Genomic DNA, 25,503 nt, shown 5'->3' with positions numbered 1-25,503 from the left:
TGTATACAATATACATCCTGAAATGCTTTTTCTTCACAAACATCCACAAAAACAGAGGAGTGCCCCAAAGAATGAACGACAGTAAAATGTTAGAACCCCAAAGTCCTCCCCTCCCTGTGTGTGAGCGGCAGCGAACAACAACCCCCCCTCCCCCCCACTGGCAAAACAAAAGTATCAGCACCCGCCACCGAACACTCAAGTGTGAGCAAAGCAACAGCAAAGACACAGACTTGCAGTTACTCCAAAGCTTCGTGTTTCATCCTACATTCGACAAACCACAGGTTCTCTCTTTCTCCCTAATAAGGGAGAGGGAGGTGTCCCCCATTTTCACAGCAAGCGGGAGACATATCAACAACCAGCTGGTTTACGATGTTAAAAAGTCTGTTTCATCACTTTTTACGAGCTCTGTGCCTGAAGGTCACAAAGATCTCGGGTCTTCGGGCCCACAGTGAAAGATTTTCTGGCCTCCCTGATGACACTCGTGTCTACTGTCGTGACACCAACCCTCGATCCACCCATCCCCAGAGCCCCGAGATCTTAGGCTTCCAAATACAAGTGAGACTCTCAGGCCGAAACCTTAGCATATCAGATAACGGCCTGTCCTGAAACCCCGAGAACGGGTCCCATTCCTGCAAAGAACCGAAGTCTGTGTGTAACTCCAGGTCCGGGTCTTCAAAAGAACCCTGAAAGGGAAAAATAAAGATATTAAAGATGGAAATAGAGCTGTTTCTGAAGATGCAAGCAAAGGAGTTGCCGTTTAGCGCCATCTTAACTCTGCCTCCACATCTGGGTGTGCAATGTTGGCATTCATTTTGAGAGACCTAAACTAGAATGTAAAAGCAAGGATGTAATGACGAGGGCTTATAAGGTATTCGTAGATTGCGCTTGGAGTATTGTGAACAGTTTTGGGCCCCTTATCGGAGAAATGATGTGTTGACATTGGCGACATTTCAGAGGAGTTTCATGAGAATGATCTCAGGAATGAAAGGGTTAATATATTAGGAGTGTTTGATGGCTCTGGTTCTGTATTTGGTGGAATTTAGAAGAGTGGGAGGGGGATCTCACTGAAACATATTGAACGGTGAAAGGTCTTGATAGAGTGGATGTAGAGTGGCTGTTTCCTATGGTGCTCCTAAGAGCAGAGGACACAGCCTCAGAATAGAGGGACATCCTTTTAGAATGGAAATGAGGAGGAATTTCTTTAGCCAGAGGGTGGTGAATCTGTGGAATTCATTAACGCAGGCAGCTGTGGAAGCCAAGTCTTTCTGTATATTTAAGGCAGAGGTTGATCGATCCTTGATTGATCAGGGTATGAGGGGATAGGGGGAGAAAGCAGGAGATTGGCTCTGAGAGGAAAATTGGATCAGCCATGAAGAAATGGCAGAGCCGACATGATGAGCCAAATGGCTTAATTGTGCTGCTATATCTTATGGTCTTAAGAAAACCTATCGAATATTGAAACGCCTGGATAGAGTGGATGTTTCTTATAGTGGGGGAGTCTAGAATCAGAGGGCACATCTCAGAATTGAGGGACGTCCATTTGGAACTGAGATGAGGAGAAATTTCTTTAGTCTGAGGGTGGCGAGTCTACGGAATTCATTGTGACAGACAGATGTGGAGACCAGGTAATTAGGTATATTTAAAGGTATATGTTCTTGGTTAGTCAGTGCGTTCAAGATTACTGGGAGAAGGCAGAGAATGGGGTTGAGAGGAATAATAATCAGCCATGATGGAATGGTGGAGAAGGCTTGTTGGGATGACTGCCCAATTCTGCTCCCATATCGTATGACCTTATGAAAGATTCCTGCCACTGTCTGTAAGGAGTTTGTACATTCTCCATGGACTGCGTCAGTTTCTTCCAGGTGCTCCAGTGTCCTCCCACATTGCGAGACCCACGGTTTAGGGAGCTGTGGTCATGCTGTGTTGGTGTTGGAAGCATGGTAACGCTTGTAGGCTGCCCCAGCACATCCTCGATCTGTGTTGGTTATTGATGCAAGTGTCGTAATTCACTGTATGTTCCGATGTATGTGTGACAAGTCAAGCTAATCATGATCTCATATCGGAATAAAAGTGTTAATTCAGGAACAGGGCTAAATTATACTACCCAGGCAATAACAAACTGCATGGATGTAAATTTAATATTCTAAGTGTGCAAAATATAAGAAACTGGTGCACTTTCAGAATTGTTTTCAGTTTAAATGCAACAGGGATGGGAGTTTATAAGGAGTGTGCAACAATTCCCAAAACTCATTTAGGCCATTCGGCCCATCAAGTCTGCTCTGCCATTCCATCATGGCTGATTTATCAGCCCTCTCAAAACCATTCTCCTGTTTTCTCCCTGTAACCTTTGACACCCTGACCTATCAACCTCTGCTGTAAGTGTACTCAATGGCCACCTCCACAGCTGTCTGTGGCAATGAATTCCATAGATTCATCATCCTCCGGCTTGAGAAATTCCTTCGCATCTCTATTGTAAACGGAAGCCCTTCTGTGGTGAGGCTGTGCCCTATGCTTGTAGATTCCCCGCTTAAAAAAATGAGATTCATCCCACCTTCCATTCTTCTAAACTCCAGTGAGGCAGTAACAGAGCCTTCAAACGTTCCTCACACATTCATCCTTTCACTCCTTGAAGCATTGTCATGAGCCTCTCCAAGCCAGCACAAATCTGCTCAGTACAATTGCATCAGACCGAAGCCAGTGTGGGGTTAACAGCCTGGTAACTGGAGCAGCTGCTCTCCATGTTGTTACTGTCAAAGAGAAAATATTTTTTGTAGGAGCCATCGGGTGTTCCTTGGAGAATATTGTGACTGACAATTGCTGCTTATATTTTTACTGAGAATCAGAATCAAGTTTAATTTCACAGGCATAAGTCATGAAATTTATTGTTTTGTGGCAGCAGTACATTGCAATTTATCATAATAAAACTATAAATTACAGTAAGATATATGTATATTAAATAGTGCAAAACCTGAACCAAAAAAAAGAAAAAAAAAAGGTAGTGTTTGTGGGTTCAATGTCCATTCAGGAATCTGATGGCGGAGGGGAAGAAACTGTTCCTGAATCATTGAGTGTGTCTTCAGGCTCCTGTCCCTCCTCCCTTCTCACTGGTGTTAGCAATGACAAGAGGGCATGACCTGGGTGAAGGGGGTCCTTAATAATGGATGCCGTCTTCTTAACACATCACCTTTTGAAGATGTTCTTGTTGCTAGAGAGGCTAGTGCTCATGATGGAGCTGGCTGAGTTTACAACTTTATGCAGCTTTTACAGGTCCTGTACAGTGGCATCACAATGCTCTCAGACAGAATTCTTTCCGTAGTACATCTGTAGAAATTTGCATGAGTCTTTGGTGACATATCAACTCTCTTCAAACTCCTGAAATATCAATGATTTTAGAGTTGCAATCTTGCATTTTTTGTGGTGAAGAATCCAATCTTCAGTCGGAACCGAGAAGAATTGTTTTTGTAATCTTTTTTTTAAATCGGTACACATCTTGTGGATAGCACTGTTAAAACTCGTGATCACCTATGCGAGACGTGTTTTTCCATGGCTCATCTGGGCTTCAGGTGCAGTTTCCAGTGAGAGACCGAGAAGGGAAAGCAATTCCCGGATGATGGGGATTTGTAGAATTCCCAGTGAGAGACCGAGAAGACAACTCAATTCCCGGATGACAGGGATTTGTAGAATTCCCAGTGAGAGACCGAGAAGACAACTCAATTCCCGGATGACGGGGATTTGTAGAGTTCCCAGTGAGAAACCAAGAAAACAACTCAATTCCGGAAGGGCGAGGACCTGTACTGGAGAGGTTGTGTTTATTGTGTTTGAGAACCCCATGCAGCGTTGTGTTTAGCTATTACAATTTGGGGTGCTGGAGGTCAGAGTTCAGTTCCGGCACTGTTGGTAAGTAGTTTGTACGTTCTCACCGTGACCGTGTGAGTTTCCTCCCACAGTCCAGTGACATACTGGTTAGTAGGTTAATTGTTCACTGTGAACTGTGCCATGATTTGGCTAAGGTTAAATAGGTGAGTTGTTGGTGGTGCAGCTCCTTCACCCAGAAGGTGTTAATGAGAGGTTTCTTGGCAGTGTGGAGGAATAGAGGGAACCTGGGGTTCACGTCCATAGACCCCTCAAAGTTGTCGTGCAGACTGTCAGGGTGTAAGGAGGTGTGTGGTGTGTTGACTTTCATTAATCAGCTCCATCATGGGTACCAGCCTCCATAGTATCTAAGTTATCTTCATGGAGCAGTGCATTAGGAAGGCAGTGTCCATCATTAAGGATCCTCACCACCCGGGACATGCCCCTTTCTCACTGTTACCTTCAGGTAGGAGGTACAGAAGCCTGAAGGCACACACTCAGTGATTCAGGAACAGCTTCTTCCCCTCTGCCATCCAATTCATGAATGGACATTGAACCCTTGGACACTACCTCACTTTTTTCTTATTTCTGTTACTTTGCACTGTTTATTTTAACTTAACTATTTATTAGAGATAGATGCATTTAATGTAACTCAGTATTTCTCTGTATTTATTTATCATGTATTTCATTGTACTGCTGCTGTAAAATTAACAAAGGATGACGTACGCCAGTGATATTAGATCTGAATTCTGGTTCATTAGTCAGGGGATTGAGTTCGAGAGCTGTGAGGTAATGTTACAGCTCTATAAAACTCTGGTTCAGCCACACTTGGAGTGTTGTGTTCAGTTCTGGATGCAGAGGAGACAGGATGCTGTCTGGATTACAGAGCATAAGGACAGGTGGAGCAAGCTAGGGCATTTCTCGTGAGCGAAGGAGGATGAGAGCTGAGTTGATAGAGGTGTACAAGATGATAAGAGGCATTGATAGAGTGGAGAGCCAGAGACTTTTCTCCAGCATGGAAATGGTTAATACAAGGGTGCTAAATTTTAAGGTGATTGGAGGAAAGTATGGGGATATCAGAGATAGGTTTTTCTTACACACAGATTGGTGGGTGCATGGGACACCCTGCCAGGGATAGTGGTACAGGCAGTTACACTAGAAACATTTTTTTTAAATTCTTAGGTAGACACATGGATGATAGAAAAATGGAGGGCTAAGAAAGGAAGGGATTGATCTTCAAGTAGTTTAAAAGATCAGCACAACATTGTGGGCTGAAGGGCCTGTACTGTGCCGTAGTGTTCTATATTAATTAATGCTGATTTTGTGCATTAAACATGCCAAGATTTCTGGAAGACATCATTAGGGTCTCTTTCTCTCTCTCCTCATTGAGAACATGTATCAGACAGTGTCTCCACGTTGTCAAAGTCCTCTCCCATCTGTTCTTTGACCAGCCATCAGACAGAAGGTACCACAGCTTAAGAATCAGAACGGTCATTCTGGGTAACAGCTTATGGATGATAAACTTCTCAACACCTTGCTAACACCCAGAACATGGATGTCCTGGCTTAATGCTCTTAATTCTCTCCCAGGTCTCCAACTCACAGACACACTCTCGTCCCACACTGGTCTCACTTTTCATCTTCCATTGCCGCTGATTCTCCTATTTATAAGACTGCTTGTTTTATGATAAAAGTGTCAGTAACATTACACTGTCTTACATAAACAGGCACCTCACACTTTACGTCAACCTGTCAGTCAGCTGGCTGTGCTACTCAGGGACTTAAGTACTGATATTATTTTGTGACTGTACGTGCTGGATCATAACTATATGTACCTTGTGTGTCAACATATTATGCTTCACACCTTGCCACCAGAGGAACAATGTTGCCTGGATTGGGGAGCGTGCCTTATGAGAATAAGTTGAGTGAACTTGGCCTTTTCTCCTTGGAGAGACGGAAGATGAGAGGTGACCTGATAAGATGATGAGAGGCATTGATGGTGTGGATAGCCAAAGGCTTTTTCTCAGGGCTAAAATGGCTAACACAAGTGGACATAGTTTTGAGGTGCTCGGAAGTAGGTACAAAGGGGGATGTCAGAGGTAGGTTTTTCCACACAGAGAGGGGTGAGTGCATGGAATGCACTGCCAGCGACGGTGGTAGAGGCGGATACAATATTGTCTTTTAAGAGACTCTTAGAAAGGTATATGTAGCTTAGAAAAATAGAAGGCTATGTGGTAGGGTAACTCCAGGCAGTCTCTAGAGTAGGTTACATGGTCGGCACAACATTGTGGGCCGAAGGGCCTGTAACGTGCTGTAGATTTCTATGTTTAGTTATATACACGTGTATGTAGAAAGACAATGAAATTAATTTTTCCTCCATCCCCAAATGCTCCTTTTTGTTTCCTTTCAGCTGTTTTTTATGCACCTTTTGCCGAACTTTGCTGAATGCTGGTGGGATCAGGTTATTCTTGACATCTTGCTGTGCAATGGAGGTGGCATCTGGCTGGGGATGGTGGTCTGTCGTTTCCTAGAAATGAGAACCTACCACTGGGGAAGTTTCAAGTAGGTATTGTTAAGTTCATCTCTACTTTTTTAGTAAAGCTACTTATGGCATGTCAGAACCCTTTGCCCCAATGGTCCAAACTGCCTGATTTAAAGAACATAGAACAAGCCTCTTAACCACTTCATCTTTCACCCTTAACCCCTGATTTCTAGTTCCAGTCTCAGCCAACCTCAATGGAACAAACCTGCTTGTATTTACTCTATCATCATTATGTGCCAAGTTGTATGATAGCATCATTATGTGCCCTGTTGTATGATGTGGGTGATCATGGTCTTTGATCATGATTGTTCTTGGAAAAATTTTCCACAGAATTGGTTTGCCATTGCCTTCTGGGCACTGTCTTTGCAAGAATGGTGTCCCCACCCATTATTTGTCTAAGTCCTTCTGTATCCTACCTGTTTCCTCAACACTACCTGCCCCTCCACCAATCTTCGCATAATCTGTAAACTTGGCCACAAAGCCATATATTCCATCATCTCAATCATTTACATACTGCATAAAAAGTAGTCCCAACATCAACCCCTGTGGAACACCACTAGTCGCTGGCAGCCAACCAGGAAAGGATCATTTTATTCCCACTCACTGCCTCCTACCAATCAGGCAATGCTCTACCATGTTAGTAACTTTTCTGTAATACTACAGGCTCTTAACTTGGTAAGCAGCATCATGTGTGGCACCTTGTCAATGGCCTTCTGAGAGTCCAAATATATGACATTGCTTGCATCTCCTTGATCCTACTTGTAATCTCCTCAAAGAATTCTAACAGGTTCATCAGGCAGGATTTTCCCTGAAGGAAACCATGTTGACTTTGTACTATTTTGTCCTGTGTCACCAAGTACTCCATCACCTCATCCTTAACAATTGACTCTAACCACTGGGGTCAGGCTAACTGGACTATAATCTCCCTTTTGCTGCCTTCCTCCTTTCTTAAAGAAGGGAGTGACATTTGCAGTTTTCCAGTCCTCTGGCACCATGCCAGAGTCAAATGATTTTTGAAAGATCATTTCTAATGCCACCACAATCTCTACAGCTACCTCTTTCAGAACCCTAGGGTGCAGTTCATCTGCTCCAGGTGACTTATGTACCTTTATGTCTTTTAGCTTTTTGAGCACCTTCTCTATTGTAATGGTAACTGCATCCACTTCTTTTCCTTCACACACTACAGCATCAGGCATACTGCTATTATCTTCCACAGTGAAGACTGATGCAAAATACTCACTTAATTCATTAGGCATCTCCTTGTCCCCTGTTATTATTTCTCTTGCTTCATTTTCTAGTGATCCTATGTCCATTCTCATTAATGTTTTATTTTTAACATACTTGAGAAAACTTTTACTATCCACTTTGATATTGTTCGCTAGCATGCTTTTATATTTCATCGTTTCCCTTCTAATGATTCTTTTAGTTGCTCTCTGTAGGTTTTAGACAAACTTCCCAATCCTCTGTCTTCCCACTAATTTTTGCTAATTGTAGTAAGCCTGCCCGCTAGGATATTGATCCACCTTGGAGTCAGCGGCAGCCCTTCACTTTTATACAGGTCCCACCTGCCCCAGGAGAGGTCCCAATGATCCAGAAATCTGAATCCCTGCCCCCACTCCAGTTCTTCAGCCTTACATTTATCCTCCACCTCATTCTATTCCTATCCTCACTGTTGCTTGGCACAGGCAACAGTCCCAAGATTACTACCCTTGAGTTCCTGCATCTCAGCTTCCTAACTAACTCCCTGTATTTGTTTCAGGCCCTCCTCCCTTTTTCTACCCATGTCATTGGTACCAATATGTACCACAGCTTCTGGCTGCTCACCCTCATTTCAGGGCATTGTGGACACATTTAGAAACATCAGGGACCCTGGCTCCTGGGAGGCAACTACCATCCATATTTCTTTTTCACGTCCACAAAATCGCCTATCTGTCCCCTGACTATGTAGTGCCCTATTACTGCTGCTATCGTTTTCAGTTCCCTACCCTTCTCAGTCACAGGACAGACTCAGTGCCAGAGGCGTGGCCACTGTTGCTTCCCCTAGCTACGTCATCCCCCCAACAGTATTTAAAATGGAGTACTTATTGTTGAAAGGAGTGGCCACAGGGGTGTTCTCCGCCATCTGATGTTCTCCCTTCTCTCTATTGACAGTCACCCATTTATCTGTCTCCTGTAGCCTTGTGGTGACTACCTTCCTGTTGCTCCTGTCTATCACTGACGAAGGTAATTGAGCTGCAGCTCCAGTTCCCTAACACGGTCTCTAAAGAGCTGCATCTCAGTGCAGATGTGGCCATCGGGGAGCCTGGGAGTCTGGAAATTTCGCATCTGACAACCAGAACAAACTAGCTACCTGTATGCACCCTAGTAGAATCCCTGACCTGCCATGAACAGTCAATTAAGAGAAAAGGTATTACAGACAGACAAACATGCTTTATTGATCCACGATGATTGCTGTTTGGTTGCTGGAGAGGTATTGTCCCTGCGTATTTGGAGCTCCTGACTCTTCTCGTGTTCCTCATCAATTGAACTGGTGGATCTCCATCCCTTTGGCTCAAGGTCACCTGACCTACCTGGGTCACCTTACTGGTCATTGTACAGGGCTACAGCCAACATCGTTTCATGCCTCTGTCCACCCCAGCCTTGTGTATTTGAGTCTTCCAAACCAGTTAAATGAGGCGACCCAGATGGAGTCTAACGAGATTACAGATTGCTTCTTTGGCATTTTGCATAATATGTAGCTATTCATCTGAGAATGGTCTCTGGTTCAGCAGGTCATCACCTGAAGCTCCTTGTGTCCACATTCAATTGCTCTGATTAGATAATCCAGAATCAGTTCAGAGGCCACAAAATGGGGGGGAAGCCAAGATAACTGGTTTGTTTGCCTCCCCTGTCCTTGATTCATCAGATCCGCCAATTGTAGACTAGTTTCTTCTGGCCAACAGTATCATCTCTTCACTAAATTCTTTTAATATACAATCTGTCCAGACTGAAATGATCTATGAATTCTCTTGCAACCGCTCCCACTTTTTCTGTCTTAAATGCCTTTGTGACTTTTTTCTTCCAAATATAGGGAAGGGATATCAGAGGTAGGTTTCGTACAGAGAGTGGTGGGTGTGTGGAACACCCTGACAGGGGTGCTGGTAGAGGACAATTAAGAAACTCCTAGATAGCTGCATGGATGATAGAAAAATGGAGGGTTATGTGGGAGGGAAGGGTTAGATTCATCTTAGAATAGGTTAAAAGTTTGGCAGACATCATGGGCTGAAGGGCCTGTACTGTGCTGTAGTGTTCTGTGTCTTACGCCACATAGCATACCCATAACTCCACAGTTTACAAACCCTAACCATACGCCTTTGGAATGTGGGGGAACCCACGTGGTCAGGCAGAATTCACAGTGCTAATGTCACTTCCAAATAGAGGTATTGAGATTGAGTAACTCTTATTTCTACCATTTTGTTATCGCAAATTGATAGTTATCAATTAGTTGTGTTTACTCTATTTTCTAAATTTTCTTTTCATTTATTTTCCCATGGTTGAAGACGATTTAATCTCATCCGTCTCTTTGCTTTTCTAGTTTTTAAATTCTTTCCAAATATATTTCCTTAGAAATCCTTTTAACCATTAAAGATGAGCTTTACAGTGAAATGCGTCGTTTGCTTCGATGACCAACATGGTCCAAGGCTGTGCTGGGGGCAGCCAGCAAGTGTGGTTATTCTTCTGACATCAACGTACCGTGCCAAAACTGACCAGCCATAACCTGTACACCTTCCGACTGTGGGAGGAAAGCAGAGAACCCGGAGAAGGCCCAGGTGGTCACAGGGAGAACTAGTGCTGTAAAGCATTAAGCTAAACATAGAAAACCCACAGCACAATACAGGCCCTTCGGCCCACAATGCTATACTGAACATGTACTTACTTTAGAAATTACCTAAGGTTACCCATAGGCCTCTATTTTTCTAAGCTCCATGTACCGATCCCGGAGTCTCTTAAAAGACCCTATCGTATCTGACTCCGGCAGCCCATTCCACGCACTCACCACTCTGAGTAAAAAACTTACCCCCGACATCTCCTCTGTACCTATTTCCAAGCACCTTAAAACTGCTCTCTCGTGTTAGCCATTTCAGCCCTGGGAAAAAGCCTCTGACTATCCACACGATCAATGCCTCTCATCATCTTATACACCTCTATCCGGCCACGTCTCATCCTCTGTCGCTCCAGGAGAAAAGGCTGAGTTCACTCGAGCCATTCAAGGAGAAAAGGCGAACTGCTCTGCTACTGGGCCACACCCTTTCTCTGAGTATTTTTCTATTACCTCTTCTTCTCAGCTTTGTTGTTGCTTTCATTTCATTTCATGCATCTATCTGAGTTAGGGTTACTTATTTTTCTTTAATTTAGTGATTCAACACAGCCCAACGAGCCCGCACCACCCAATTACACCTATATGACCAATTAACCAACTAACCGATATGTCTTTGGAATGTGGGAGGAACCTGGAGCAGACGGAGGAAACCCACACTCCCTGTGGAACATAAAACGATGTTATGTTTGACATTATGTGAGGTTTTACAGGGCTTACAGTTGTCTTATCAGTAATCTTTTAACCTTTTTCCAAGATCTTAACATTTAATTTATTAAGCTGGTCTTTCTTGCAACTTTGTTCATTTTTATTGTAACAAGACAGCAGTTGCTTAGAGCAACACACACAAAATGCTGGAGGAACTCAGCAGGTCAGGCAGGATCTATTGAGAGGAATAAACAGTCAACGTTTCAGGCCGAGAGCCTTCATCGGGACTGGAAAGGAAGGGGGAAGATGCCAGAATAAGGCGATGGTAGGAGGGGTGCAGGGCAGGCTAGATGATAGATAAAACCAGGTGGGGGAGGGTGAAGTAAGAAGCTGGGAGGTGATAGGTGAGTAAGGTCAAGGGTCAGAGAAGAAGGAACCTGACGGGAGGAGAGTAGACCATGGGAGAAAGGGAGGGTGGAAGGGGATAAGGGGAAGGTGAGGAGACGAGGTAAGAGGCCAGAATTGGGAATAGAAGAAAGTGGAAGGGGGAGGGGAAAACATTTTTTAGCAGAAGGAGAAATTGATGTTCATCCATCATGGAGGCTAACCAGACTGAATATGAAGTGTTACTCCTCCAACCTGAGAGCCATTGCTTAATTCCCTGCCACATTTAGAATCAAAGAAATTGACGGCACAGGCCCATTGTGTTCATGGCAACCTTTACATTGATACTATTCAGAATGTGAAATTACATGTATAATACCTACAAAGGGGGCTTACAGTGAGTTATGTGATGTTATTTTGAGTGTTTTAGAGGATGTATTTGTTCTGTGAGGGTGGAGGGAGTGTATGTTTGCAATGACGATATCTCTTTTGATCAGGACCATTCACAGCACCAGTGGGAAGCTGAAACGAGCCGTGTTGCAGTTTACGCCAGCCAGCTGGACGTACGTCCGTTGGTTTGACCCGAAATCCTCTGTGCAGAGAGTTGCTGGAATTTACCTCTTTCTGATAATTTGGCAGGTAAAGAACAAGCCTAGAAAATAATCCAGTGTAATAAAGGATTCCTTGGTGCAGTTCTCAGCTTCAGGGGCTCAGAACGGGTGCTGGCAGACCAGTGGTTTGCACAACACTATTACAGCTCGGGTTGGGAGTTCAATTCCAGCGCTGTCTGGGAGTTTTCCCCAAGTGCTCTGGTTTCCTAAAGATGTACCACGTAGGTCGGCTGGTCATTGTAAATTGTCCCATGATTAGCTTAGGGGTTGTTGGGGGTTGCTGGAGCTGCGCGGCTCGAAGTGTTGGGAGAGCCTATTCCACACTGTGTTGCAAAATAAATAAATGAATCCCATTTGCCGTTGTCACTCGCCTGACCCTGACACACATAGAAAAGAGGGGCGTGAGTCAGAAAGCTGTTTCTGGATTTCATCTCGTCATTCAATGTTATTGTTTCACAGACCTTGGGGAACAAACTCCTACTCCTTGGTCTAAATACTCCACTGTGCAACTGAGTGCCGGGCTTCCTAATCAACTGACCTCAGATAGTCAGGATGCACAGCCCCTGCCCTCCCTATCACCCTCAACGCAACTGAGTGCTGAGCCCATTGCCGTACACTCTGATCACACATGGCTGCACAGACAGGCACTCGGGTAATCACATCGGCAAGTTGGCTGATGACACGACAGCTGTGGGGCTCATCACCAACAGCAATGGGGCGGCCCACACAGAGGAAGTGGAAGAGCTCAAGGCTAGATGCCTGGCCTATAACCTCTTCCTCAATGTCCTGTAACGTCACGAAGGCTCCCACCCACCCTGCCAATACACTGGTTGTCCCACTCCCAGCAGGGAGAGGCTATCCACTAGACTCAAAAACAGTGACCTTCCCCAAGCAGTAAGGCTGATCAACACCTCCAGCCACTAAGCCACCCCTCCACACCCCCAAACACCACTACTTCATCATTTCCTGTCAGTCACATTCTGTACAGACACCCTTGTACCTATCATCACTTTATGGGCATACAATCAGTCTATGAATGTAAGCTGTCTTATGTATTTATATTTATTGTTTTTTTTAATTATTGTGTTCTTTATCTAATTGTGTTTTTTGTGCTGCACTGGATCCAGAGTAACAATTATTTTGTGTACTGGAAATGACATTAAACAATCTTGAATTTTGAATCTTGAATTTGATTCTCCCTTTGGGTATACAGCACATGCCTGGTATGCACCTCCATTGAATTTGGATGTTCTGTATTCAAAGCCTTTCTGAGACCTTTCTGTAATAGAGACTGCTGAGTTTATATACGAGGTTGGTGGTGCGGTAGATAATGTAGAAAGAAGAGCTGTGAGGTATCGTTTAGCTATAAAGCCCTGTTAGACCGCACTTGCAATAATGTGTTCAGTTCTCATTACCTTATGCAAGGAATGCTTTACAGAGATATTCTTCATTTAAAAGCTTTCGAGAGGGTGCAGAGGAGGTTTACCAGGCTGCTACCTTGATTAGAGAGAATGCCTGTTGAGGAGAGGTTGAGTGAGCTCGGGCTTTTCTCTTTGAGGCGCAAGAGGATGAGAGGTGACTTGATAGAGATGTACAAAATGATAAGAGGCATAGATAGAGTGGACAGCCAGAGACTTTTCCCAGGGCAGAAAGGGTTAATACTAGGGGTCATGATTTTAAGGTGATTGGAGGAAACTATAGTGAGGGGAGATATCAGAGGTAAGAGTTTTACACGAAGGGTGGTGGGTCTGTGGAACACCTTGCTGGGGTGGTGGTAGAGGCAGATATATTAGGGACATTTAAGAAACTCTTAGATAAGTACATGGATGATAGAAAAATGAAGGGTTATGTAGAAGGGAGAGGTTAGATTAATCTTAGATTAGATTACAAAGTCGATACAGCATTGTGGGCTGAAAGGCCTGTACTGTATGTACAGCTACCTGGACTATTCCTCTTCCCACCCTGTCCCTTGCAAAAATGCTATCCCCTTCTCACAATTCCTCCGTCTCTGCCGCATCTGCTCTCAGGATGAGGCTTTTCATTCCAGGACGAAGGAGATGTCTTCCTTTTTTAAACAAAGGGGCTTCCCTTCTTCCACCATCAACCCTGCTCTCAAACGCATCTCTCCTATTTCCCGCACATCTGCCCTCACCCCATCCGCCCGCCACCCCACTCGGGATAGGGTTCCCCTTGTCCTCACCTACCACCCCACCAGCCTCCAGGTCCAACGTATAATTCTCCGTAACTTCCGCCACCTCCAACGGGATCCCACTACCAAGCACATCTCTCCCTCCCCCCCCCTTCTGCTTTCCGCAGGGATCGCTCCCTACGCGACTCCCTTGTCCACTCGTCTCTCCCCCCCCCCCATCCCTTCCCACCGATCTCCCTCCTGGCACTTATCCTTGTAAGCGGAACAAGTGCTATACCTCACCACCATTCAGGGCCCCGGATAGTCCTTCCAGGTGAGGCGACACTTCACCTGTGAGTTGGCTGGTGTGGTATAAAGCGTCCGGTGCTCCCGGTGTGGCCTTTTATATATTGGTGAGACCCGACACAGACTGGGAGACCGTTTCGCTGTACACCTACGCTCGGTCCGCCAGAGAAAGCAGGATCTCCCAGTGGCCACACATTTTAATTCCACGTCCCATTCCCACTCTGATATGTCTGTCCATGGCCTCCTCTACTGTCAAAATGAATCCAAACTCAGGTTGGAGGAACAACACCGTATATACCGGCTGGGTAGCCTCCAACCTGATGGCATGAACATTGACTTCTCTAACTTCCGTTAATGCCCCTCCTCTCCTTCTTACCCCATCCCTGACATATTTAGTTGTTTGCCTGTTCTCCATCTCCCTCTGGTGCTTCTCCCCCCCCCCCCCCCCCTTCTTTCTCCTGAGGCCTCCCGTCCCATGATCCTTTCCCTTCTCCAGCTCTGTATCACTTTCACCAATCACCTTTCCAGCTCTTGGCTTCATCCCACCCCCTCCGGTCTTCTCCTATCATTTCTCATTTCCCCCTCCCCCCACTACTTTCAAATCTCTTACTATCTTTACTTTCAGTTAGTCCTGATGAAGGGTGTCGGCCCAAAACGTCGACAGTGCTTCTTATAGATGCTGCCTGGCCTGCTGTGTCCCACCAGCACTTTGTGTGTGTTGTTTGAATTTCCAGCATCTGCAGATTTCCTCGTGTGTACTGTATGTTGTCTGCATGCCCTCTCTATCTGGGGTCTTCAATATTTGGTAAATTTCAATGTTGATCTGACCTCTCCCTGCCCCACTCCTCCAATCTCCAGTGAATACTGTTGTCCATAGGCCATGGGCTTGTACTCACCGTTTCTGAAACTGCATCTAAATCTTACGTTGCTGCATTTGGAATAATAATAATAATAACAGGTGGTTAACACAAAAAATTATCAAAGGTACACAATAAAAGACCTTGAAAGTGAGTGTGCAGGTTGTCGATTCTGTTCAGAGGTTGAGTGAGTGAGGTTTTCATTGCAGGTTCAGCGTTAGTCTATTGAATGATTTCACTGCTTACCGGCACATGGTTTTTTGTGTATCTAACAAGGTTTGATTTGAAGGCTGACATTAATATTCACCGAGCGTTAGTTGTTTATATTACTTCTGCTCTGACAATGCCAGACGGGGTTGTTGTGAACATTGACATTAGAACACTACAGCACAGTGTACACCCTTCGGCCCACAATGTCGTGCTCAAGTTTTGTTCTGAAAGCTTACAGTGACAATTTTTCAGATAAAGACCTGGAATTCAATATTTAGTCATTTTTTCTGATTTTGAGTAGATTTCTGTTTTGAAAATGTTACTAAATTGCTGAACAGTCTGCAACATTTAATGCAATAACCATCATGAACAAAGCGGATGAGCTTAGAGCGTGGATCAGTACTTAGAGCTTTGACGTTGTGGCCATTGCAGAGACTTGGATGGCTCAGGGGCTGGAATGGTTACTTACAGTGCTGGGCTTTAGATGTTTCAGAAAGGACAGGGAGGGAGGCAAAAGAGGTGTGGGCGTGGCACTGTTGATCAGAGAGAGTGTAACGGCTGCAGAAAAGGAGGAAGTCATGGAGGGATTGTCTACTGAGTCTCTGTGGGTGGAAGTTAGAAACAGGAAGGGGTTAATAACTCTGCTGAGTATTTTTTTATAGACCACCCAATAGTAACAGGGACATCGAGGGGCAGATAGGGAGAAAGATTCTGAAAAGGTATAATAACAACAGGATTGCCGTGGTGGGAGATTTTAATTTCCCAAATACTGATTGGCATCTCCCTAGAGCGAGGGGTTTAGATGGGGTGGAGTGTGTTAGGTGTGTTCAAGAAGGTTTCCTGACACAATATGTAGATAAGCCTACAAGAGGAGAGGCTGTACTTGATTTGGTATTGGGAAATGAACCTGGTCAGGTGTCAGATCTCTCAGTGGGAGAACATTTTGGAGATAGTGATCACAATTCTATCTCCTTTACCATAACGTTGGAAAAGGATAGGAACAGACAAGTTAGGAAAGTGTTTAATTGGAGTAAGGGGAAATATGAAGCTGTCAGGCAGGAACTTGGAAGCATAAATTGGAAACGATGTTCTCAGGGAAATGTACAGCAGAAATGTGGCAAATTTTCAGGGAATATTTGCGTGGCTTTCTGCATAGATACATTCCAATGAGACGGAAAGGGTGGTAGGGTACAGGAACCGTGGTGTGCAAAGGCTGTTGAAAATCTCAAGAAGAAAAGAAAAGCTTATGAAATGTTCAAAAAACTAGGTAATGATAAAAATCTAAAAGATTATAAGGCTAGCAAGAAGAATGAAATTAGGAGAGCCAGAAGGGGCCATGAGAAGGCCTTGGTGGACAGGATTAAGGAAAACCCCAAGGCATTCTACAAGTATGTGAAGAGCAAGAGGATAAGACATGAGAGAAATGGACCAATCAAGTGTGACAGTGGAGAAGTGAGTATGGAACCGGAGGAGATAGCAGAGTGTCTTAATGAATACTTTGCTTCAGTATTCACTACGGAAAAGGATCTTGGCGGTTGTAGGGATGACTTACAGAGGACTGAAAAGCTTGAGCATATAGACATTATGAAACAGGATGTGCAGGAGCTTTTGGGAAGCATCAAGTTGTGATAAGTCTCCGGGACCGGATGAGATGTACCCCAGGCTACTGTGGGAGGCAAGGGAGGAGTCTAAACACGTTGATGAAGTAAGAGCAGTAGATGTAGAGTATATGGATTTCAGCAAGGCATTTGATAAGGTACCCCATGCAAGGCTTATTGAGAAAGTAAGGAGGCATGGAATCCAAGGGGACATTGCTTTGTGGATCCAGAACTGGCTTGCCCACAGAAGGCAAAGAGTGGTTGTAGACAGGTCATATTCTGCATGGAGGTCGGTGACCGGTGGTGTGCCTCAAGGATCTGTTCTGGGACCCCTACTCTTTGTGATTTTTATAAATTGCCTGGATGAGGAAGTGGAGGGATGGGTTAGTAAATTTGCTGATGACACAAAGGTTTGGGGTGTTGTGGATAGTGTGGGGGGCTGTCAGTGGTTACAACGGGACATTGATAGGATGCAAAACTGGGCTGAGAAGTGGCAGATGGAATTCAACCCAGATATGTGTGAGGTGGTTCATTTTGGTAGGTCAAATATGATGGCAGAATTATAGTATTAATGGTAAAACTCTTGGCAGTGTGGAGGATCAGAGGGATCTTGGGCTCTGAGTCCATAGGACACTGAAAGCTGCTACGCAGGTTGACTCTGTGGTTAAGAAGGCATACATTGCTTTGGCCTTTATCAACCGTGAGATTGAGTTTACAAGCCGAGAAGTAATGTTACAGCTATTTGGGACCCTGGTCAGACCCCACTTGGAGTACTGTGCTCATTTCTGGTCACCTCACTACAGGAAGGATGTGTAAACTATTGAAAGGGTGTAGAGGAGATTTACAAGGACGTTGCCTGGATTGGGGAGCATGCCTTATGAGAATAGGTTGAGGGAACTCGGCCTTTTCTCCTTAGAGCGACGGAGGATGAGAGGTGGCCTGATAGAGGTGTATAAGATGATGAGAGGCATTGATCGTGTGGATAGTCAGAGGCTTTTTCCCAGGGCTGAAATGGCTAACATGAGAGGGCACAGTTTTAAGGTGCTTGGAAGTAGGTACAAAGGAGAATGTCGGGGAAAGTTTTTTACACAGACAGTGGTGAGTGCGTGGAATGGGCTGCCGGCAACGGTGGTGGAGGCAGATACGATAGGGTCTTTTAAGAGACTCCTGGACAGGTACATGGAGCTCAGAAAAACAGAGAGCTATGGGTAACCCTAAGTAATTTCTAAAGTAAGTACATGTTTGGCACCCCATTGTGGGCCGAAGCCCCTGTATGGTGCTGTAGGTTTTCTATGTTTCTATTCCTGATAATTTCATATTTTGCTCAGGAAAGCTGAGGGTTATTTTGGAGAGTGTCATGAGGTTTTTTTCTCTTTTCTATTTCAGCTGACTGAACTGAATACATTTTTCTTGAAACATATCTTTGTGTTTCAAGCGAGCCACGCCTTGAGTTATGGTCGAATCCTCTTTATTGGTGTGATCACTGCTCCTACTGTACGGTAAAGAAACTTTACATTTTATATGAAAACTCTGGTCTCCTGTGGTGTTTATAAATGAAGATGGTTTGTTTTCTCTTCTTCAAGAGTCTGCTTATTTGTTATACCCTACTTTTCCCGAAGTTACATTGCCTCTTCCTGTCCTCATTTCTTCTCATCCCTGTATAAACATCATACACAATCTCCTGCTTCCTTTGTTCTTATTGTTTCTTGAACCCATCAATCTAGAACACAGAACGTTACTGCACAGATAATAAACACAAGAGATTCTGCAGATGCTGGAAATCCAGAGCAACGCACACAAAATGCTGGAGGAATTCAGCAGGCCAGGCAGCATCCATGGAACTGAATAAGCAGTCAATATTTCTGGCCGAGACCCTTCATCAGGACTGGACTCTTTATTCATTTCCATAGATGCTTCTAAAGATGTTCTTTCCTCCAAAGTTCAAAATATGCTCATTATCAAAGCATGTACTGTATATACAAGCCCGCAATTCATCTCAATGCAGGCAGTCACAAAGCAAAGAAACAATGGAATCCACAAAGAAACCCATTCCACAAAGGCTGTCAAAACATCCATTATGCGAAAAGAGGAGCAAATTGTACATACAATGTAAAAAGTCAACGAACAGCACACAGAACGTGAAACAGAGTCGCTAAAAGTGAGTGCACAGCCCCAGAGGCAGTTGGGTATCGAGGCGAGTGTATTGGGCCAACACTCCTGTACCTCACACCCGAGTGTAGTCATGAGAGAGGGAGATGGGTCAGGCTGCTGCAACATTTATCGACTCAGCGTCTTGGATTATTATTCTGTGTGACTGTATGTTTACTGATAACTTCGAGCTTTGAGCTGTGTGTGATTGTGTTTTGCAGCTTGGCCCTGGAGTAACGCTGTTTCATTTGGTTGTGCTCATTGGTACTCTTGTATGATTGAATCACAATTAAACTTGAATTTGAACTTGTTCCCATGACACCATCTGTTGGCAATCTAGACACCACCAGTCGAGCTATCTGCCATCACGTGCAAAATGTTGGAGGAACTCAGCAGTTGAAGCCGCTTCCATGGAGAGGAATGAACAGTTCATGTTTCAGGCTGAGACCCTTCCTTTCCAGTCCTGAGGAAGGGTCTCGGCCCAAAACCTTGACTGTTTTTTCTCCTTCATTGATTCTGCGTGACCCGCTGAGTTCCTGCAGCATTTTGTGTGTGGTGCTGTTGATTTCCGTCATCTGTACACCACTACACGTCACTCTTCAAGCCCTCCGTGCCGGTTTGTAGCTTTTCCAATGTTAATTTTCAGATGAGCTGAAGCACCGCACTGTTGAACAACATCCCTGTTTCCCCCCCTGATGTCCTTTTGCTCACTGAACTACATAACAAACTATTTAATCTACAGACAGATTCTAAACCATTTTTCATCACTAACATTTAATTGTTTAATGGCGTGCATTTCACTGAAATCTTCCTGTGATGTTCAGGGGCTAAGTGTTAATGAAGGAGTTGTTGGATGGAATATTACTTACTGCCAAAACTTCTGTAATACTAACTTTCCAAAATGTTTCTGACCTGCCATTTAGACCATAAGACTTAGGAGAAGAATTAGTGCTTTTGGCCCATGAAGTGTGCTCCACCGTTACGTTATAACTGATTTATTATCCCTCTCAACCCCATCCCCATGCAGTTATTTAGCATTACAGCCAGAGCCAGCCCTTCGAACCTTGCTGACCCAGCAACCCCACAACCCTGATTAAACCAGACCTAATCGCAGGACAATTTACCAATTAACCTAACCAGTACGTCTTTGGGCTCATCATTTTTCTGCCTTCTCCCCTTAACCTTTGACACCCCGACTAATCAAGAATCTATCAAACTCTGCTTTAATATATCCAATGACCTGGCCTCCACAGCCTTCTGTGGCAATGAATTCCACAAATTTACCACCCTCTGGGCAAAAGAAATTCCTCCATTTCTGTTCTAAAGGGACATCTTGGTATTCTGAGGCTGTGTCCTTTGGTTCCAGACTTCCCCATGAGAGGAAATATACTTTCCACATCCATTCTATCTAGGCCTTTCCGTATTTGATAGGTTTCAATGAGATCCCCCGTCATTCTTCTGAATTCCAGTGAGTACAGATCCAGAGCCATCAAACACTGCTCAGACAATAACCCTTCCATTCCCAGAATCATTCTTGTGAACCCCATCGAACCCTCTCCAATATCAGCATATCTTTTCTTTGATCAGTGGGCCAAAACTGCTCACAATACTCCAAGTGAGGCCTCACCAGTGCTTTATAAAGCCCCAACATTGCATCTTGCTTTTATGTTCTAGTCCTCTTGAAATGAATGCTAACGTTGCATTGGCCTCGTCACCTCTGACTCAACCTGTAAATTACCCTTTAGGGAATCCTGCATAAGGACTCCAAGTCCCTTTGCACCTCCGTTTTTTATATTTTCTTTCCATTTAGAAAATAGTCAATGCTTTCATTTCTTCTACCAAAGTGCATGACCATACATGTCATGACACATTTTGATTTGGTTATGTTACTGGTGTTTAATGCTGTTTTTTTTTTTTGTTTACAGACAGTATTACGCATATCTTACCGATAGTCAATGCAAAAGAGTCGGAACTCAGTGCTGGGTCTTTGGGTAAGTGTGTTTGTTTGTGAAGATTGAGAGGGGATCTGATTGCAACATATAAGATTATTAAGGGATTGGACAAGATAGAGGCAGGAAATATGTTCCAGATGCTGGGAGAGTCCAGTACCAGAGGGCATGGTTTGAGAATAAGGGGTAGGTCATTTAGGACAGAGTTAAGGAAAAACTTCTTCTCCCAGAGAGTTGTGGGGGTCTGGAATGCACTGCCTCGGAAGGCAGTGGAGGCCAATTCTCTGGATGCTTTCAAGAAGGAGCTAGATAGGTATCTTATGGATAGGGGAATCAAGGGATATGGGGACAAGGCAGGAACCGGGTATTGATAGTAGATGATCAGCCATGATCTCAGAATGGCGGTGCAGGCTCAAAAGGCCGAATGGTCTACTTCTGCACCTATTGTCTATTGAACTTAGACCCTAAGGCCATAAGAGACAGGAGCAGAATTAGGCCATTTGGCCCATTAAGCCTGCTTCACCATTTCATCATGGCTGATCCCACTTTCCTCTCAGCCCCAGTCTCCTGCCTTCTCCCTGTATCCCTTTATGCCCTGACCAATCAAGAATCTATCAACCTCTGTCTTGAATCTTGTGTTTGTATAATGTGTGTGTGTGTGTGTGTGTGTGTGTGTGTGTGTGTGTGTGTGTGTGTGTGTGTGTGTGTGTGTGTGTGTGTGTGTGTGTGTGTGTGTGTGTGTGTGTGTGTGTGTGTGTGTGTGTGTGTGTGTGTGTGTGTGTGTGTGTGTGTATAAATCCCAAGATTCGTTTTCTGTGGGCATTTACAGGGAAATAAGGAAATGCAGTAACATTTATGAAAATCTTTGGCTGTTTGTCAGTCTATAAATAACTGTGCAAAATAAATCATAGATGTAGATCATTCAGTCCATCATGTAGATAATTTGTGTAAATACTTTTTGAAATCTGCTATTTAATAATAATTAAATTAATAAAAGATTATAAATAATTAAATTTAATAATAATTTTAATAATAAGTATTTTAATAAATAATACTGAGCATAAGTTATCAAGTCCTTGAAAGTGCGTCTGTAGGGTGTGAAATCGGGTCAGAGTTGAGGTGAGTGAAGTTATCTGCACCTGATGGTTGAGAGGTAATAACTGTCCTTGAACCTGGTTTGTAGGTCCTGAGGCTCCTGTACCTTTTTCCTGATGGAAGTGTTGAGAAAAGAGTCCACTAACGTCTTATTTCCCTGTGCTTCGCTGTAAACCCTCTACCTGTCTCAGACTTTTAAGCTTTGTACTTTGAACAACTTCTTCCCCTCCGCCCCCAGATTTCTGAATTGACAATGAACTCTTGAATTCTACCTCAGGATTTTGCTCAATCTTTCTGTCTATCTCACAATTTGTAGTAACTCTTTACATATTGCACTGTACTGCTGTTGCAAAACGACAGATTTCACAATGCATGTCAATGATAGTAAACCGGTTTCTGATCCTGGACTTGATCAAATTCACAAGACGCATTTTCCACATGGAATTTGATACTTACCATCCCTAACAAATTCTTGTCTTTCTAAATATTGGTAGTACCTTTCCCAGCTCCAAAGTTCAGCTCACCAGCCTGTATGTCCCTGTCTTGAACTTGCAGCCTTGAAGAAAAGATTAAGGAGAGAATGATAAAGATCAGTTTTCTTTGTCATAAGTATATCAAAACATACATTGAAATGGGTCGTTTTATCAGTGAGGATTATGCTGGGAGAGGCCTGTAATGGATGCCCACAACTTAGTAACCCGAACCGGTACATCTTTGGAACGTGGGAGGACAGTGAAGCACCCGGTGAAAATCCACGTGGTCACTGGGAGAACAGTCAAACTCCTTACAGACAGCAGCTAGCACTGTGAAGCGAACTGCTACGTGGCAGTACCAGATGATAAGCACAAGAGATTCTGCAGAAACAGGAAATCCTGAACAACACACACAATGCTGGAGGAGCTCAGCAGGTCAGGCAGCATCTATGGAGGGGAATGAACAGTCGGTGTTTCAGGCCGAAACCCTTCATCAGGACCGGAAAGGAAGGGGGATGAAGCCAGAATGAGAAGGTGGAGGTGGGGGAGTGGTGGGAGTACAATCGAGATCAGGTGGGTGGAGGAGGGAGGCTGAAGTAGAAAGCCAGGTGGGTGGGAAAGATAAAAGGCTGGATAGGAAGGAATCTGATAGGAGAGCAGAGTGGGCCATGGGAGAAAGGGAAAGAGCAGAGGCGGCAGGGGGAGGTGAAAGGCAGGTGAAGAGAAGAGGTGAGAGGCAAGACTGGGAAAATGAAGAAGAGGGGAGAATATGTTACTGTAGAAGTAGGGAGTTCAGAGCTTATAGGTGCTGGCTTTGCAGTAAATCTGTGCATCCATTATCTGGTTCTGTCAGACAGTCCTTCCAGGTGAGGCGACACTTCACCTGTGAGTCGGCTGGTGTGGCATACTGCGTCCGGTGCTCCTGGTGTGGTCTTTTATATATTGGTGAGACCTGACGCAGACTGGGAGACTGTTTCGCTGAACGGCTACGCTGGATCCGCCAGAGAAAGCAGGATCTCCCAGTGGCCACACATTTTAATTCCACGTCCCGTTCCCATTCTGATATGTCAATCCATGGCCTCCTCTACTGTTAAGATGAAGCCGCACTCAGGTTGAAGGAACAACACCTTATATTCCGTCTGGGCAGCTTCCAACCTGATGGCATGAACATTGATTTCTCTAACTTCCGTTAATGCCCCTTCTCCCCTTCTTACCCCATCCCTTATTTATTTATTACTCCCCCTTTTTTTCACTCTCTTTTCTCTCTCTGTCCCTCTCACAATCATTCCTTGCCTGCTCTCATCTTCCTCTGGTGCTCCCCTCCCCCTTTCTTTCTCCCTAGGCTTCCCCGTCTCATGATCCTCCACCTTCGCCAGCTCTGTGTCCCTTTTGCCAATCAACTTTCCAGCTCTTAGCTTCATCTCTCCCCCTCCTGTCTTCTCCTATCATTTTGGATCTCCCCTCCCCCTCCCACTTTCAAATCTCTTACTATTTCTTCTTTCAATTAGTCCTGACGAAGGGTCTCGGCCCGAAACATCCACTGTACTTAGTCCTATAGATGTTGCCTGGCCTGCTGCGTTTCCCCCAGCATTTTGCTTGAATTTCCAGCATCTGCAGATTTCCTCGTATCTGGTTCTGTAGCAGGGTTTGAAGTTGAATTCTTGCACTCAGTACAGGCAGTAAGGGAGGGTTGTTTACTGCCCTTGTCAGAAAGACTTGCTATTTATTGATCAAGAACAGGTGTAGACCTGGTGATAATGTATAAATATTCAAACTAAGGGTAAATACACTAAGGTGGTTTGATTGCCCTCTGCTGACTAAACCTATGTTGAAGCTAAATTTTTCCCTTGAGACATGGTGTGGTTATGATAATGCGTTCCACAAATCCTGTTTAATATCACTGATATAGGTCATGAAACTTGTTCTGTGGCAACAGTACAGTGCAATACATAAAAACTTAACAATATGAAACATAAAAAATAAATAGTGTAAGAAGGGAGCAAAATAGTGAGGTAGTATTCATGGATTCACAGGTTAATCGAATAACGAGAAATTGTTAATATGGTCTGTATGTTAGAAATACAGAAAATGCTGAAAACTGTTTGTGGATGAATGAGAGAGGGGAGAGGGAGGTTCTGATATTTCAGGGTAATGTCCTTTGATTAAATCATTCACTATTTCTCTCTCTCCACGATTGCTCTTAACCTGATGAGTGTTTCTGGCATTCTGACCATTAGTGTCACATGCAAACAAATGGATCTGGAAAGTACACTATTATACTGCCGCACAGTGATAGAGAAATTTACCAGAAACATTTGTGTATTGTGATGGGATCCATTGTGTACTGTGTGTTCACTTTACAGTGCTGGGATCTAAATATTTGCAATTCTTTTTGGCTTTTCTGCCAAAGTTCAACATAAATTTATTATCAAAGTACATATATGCCACCATATACAGCCCTGAGATTCATCTTTTGTGGTCTTTCACAGTAAATACAAAAAAGATCAAAATAATAATAAACTCAAAATAAATAAGCAATAAATATCAAGAACCTGAGATGAAGAGTCCTTGAAAGGTAGTCCATAGGTTGTGGGAAAGTTTCACTGGTGGGGCAAGTGAAGTTATCTCCTCTGGTTCAAGAACTGTTCCTAAGTCTGGTAGTCCAATCTCCTTCTCTTCCCAGGAAACAAGGAATTTGTCCGCCTCCAAATTTAGCTATCTTCCTTTGCCATAATTCTTTTTACAAAATTTCCAAATCATGTTGTTACAGTTTTCACTGAAAATCAAGTTTTGCAATTGAAAATGTGTAATAAAAAAATTTAGTATTTGAATACAGATTTCACTGAA

The 25,503-nt window shown here is 44.1% G+C and overlaps 1 protein-coding gene and 1 long non-coding RNA gene across 3 annotated transcripts in view; one reads left to right on the top strand and one right to left on the bottom strand.

The window, feature by feature from the left end:
- The window catches only part of LOC140741700 (phosphatidylserine synthase 1-like), a 50,866-nt gene that overhangs the window by 7,834 nt on the left and 17,529 nt on the right, over window positions 1-25,503 (top strand). For both annotated transcript variants that reach the window (XR_012102129.1, XM_073072030.1), the window contains exons 6-9: window positions 6,262-6,413; window positions 11,779-11,920; window positions 18,378-18,490; window positions 21,065-21,130. Coding sequence is in view for 1 of the 2 variants with exons in the window: in XM_073072030.1 (XP_072928131.1) it covers window positions 6,262-6,413; window positions 11,779-11,920; window positions 18,378-18,490; window positions 21,065-21,130 (473 nt within the window). In the remaining variant the exon portion in view is untranslated. The remainder of the gene's footprint in view (window positions 1-6,261; window positions 6,414-11,778; window positions 11,921-18,377; window positions 18,491-21,064; window positions 21,131-25,503) is intronic.
- On the bottom strand, window positions 191-24,382 carry LOC140741775 (uncharacterized). The gene is made up of 3 exons (XR_012102138.1): window positions 24,146-24,382; window positions 22,640-22,739; window positions 191-683 (listed from the first exon to the last, which is right to left on the bottom strand). It is a non-coding gene; the product is annotated as an uncharacterized lncRNA (long non-coding RNA).

The sequence above is a fragment of the Hemitrygon akajei genome, chromosome 1, assembly GCF_048418815.1.
Source record: "Hemitrygon akajei chromosome 1, sHemAka1.3, whole genome shotgun sequence".
In the NCBI taxonomy this organism is placed as follows: domain Eukaryota; kingdom Metazoa; phylum Chordata; class Chondrichthyes; order Myliobatiformes; family Dasyatidae; genus Hemitrygon; species Hemitrygon akajei.
This window is presented reverse-complemented; position numbering and strand designations above follow the sequence as displayed.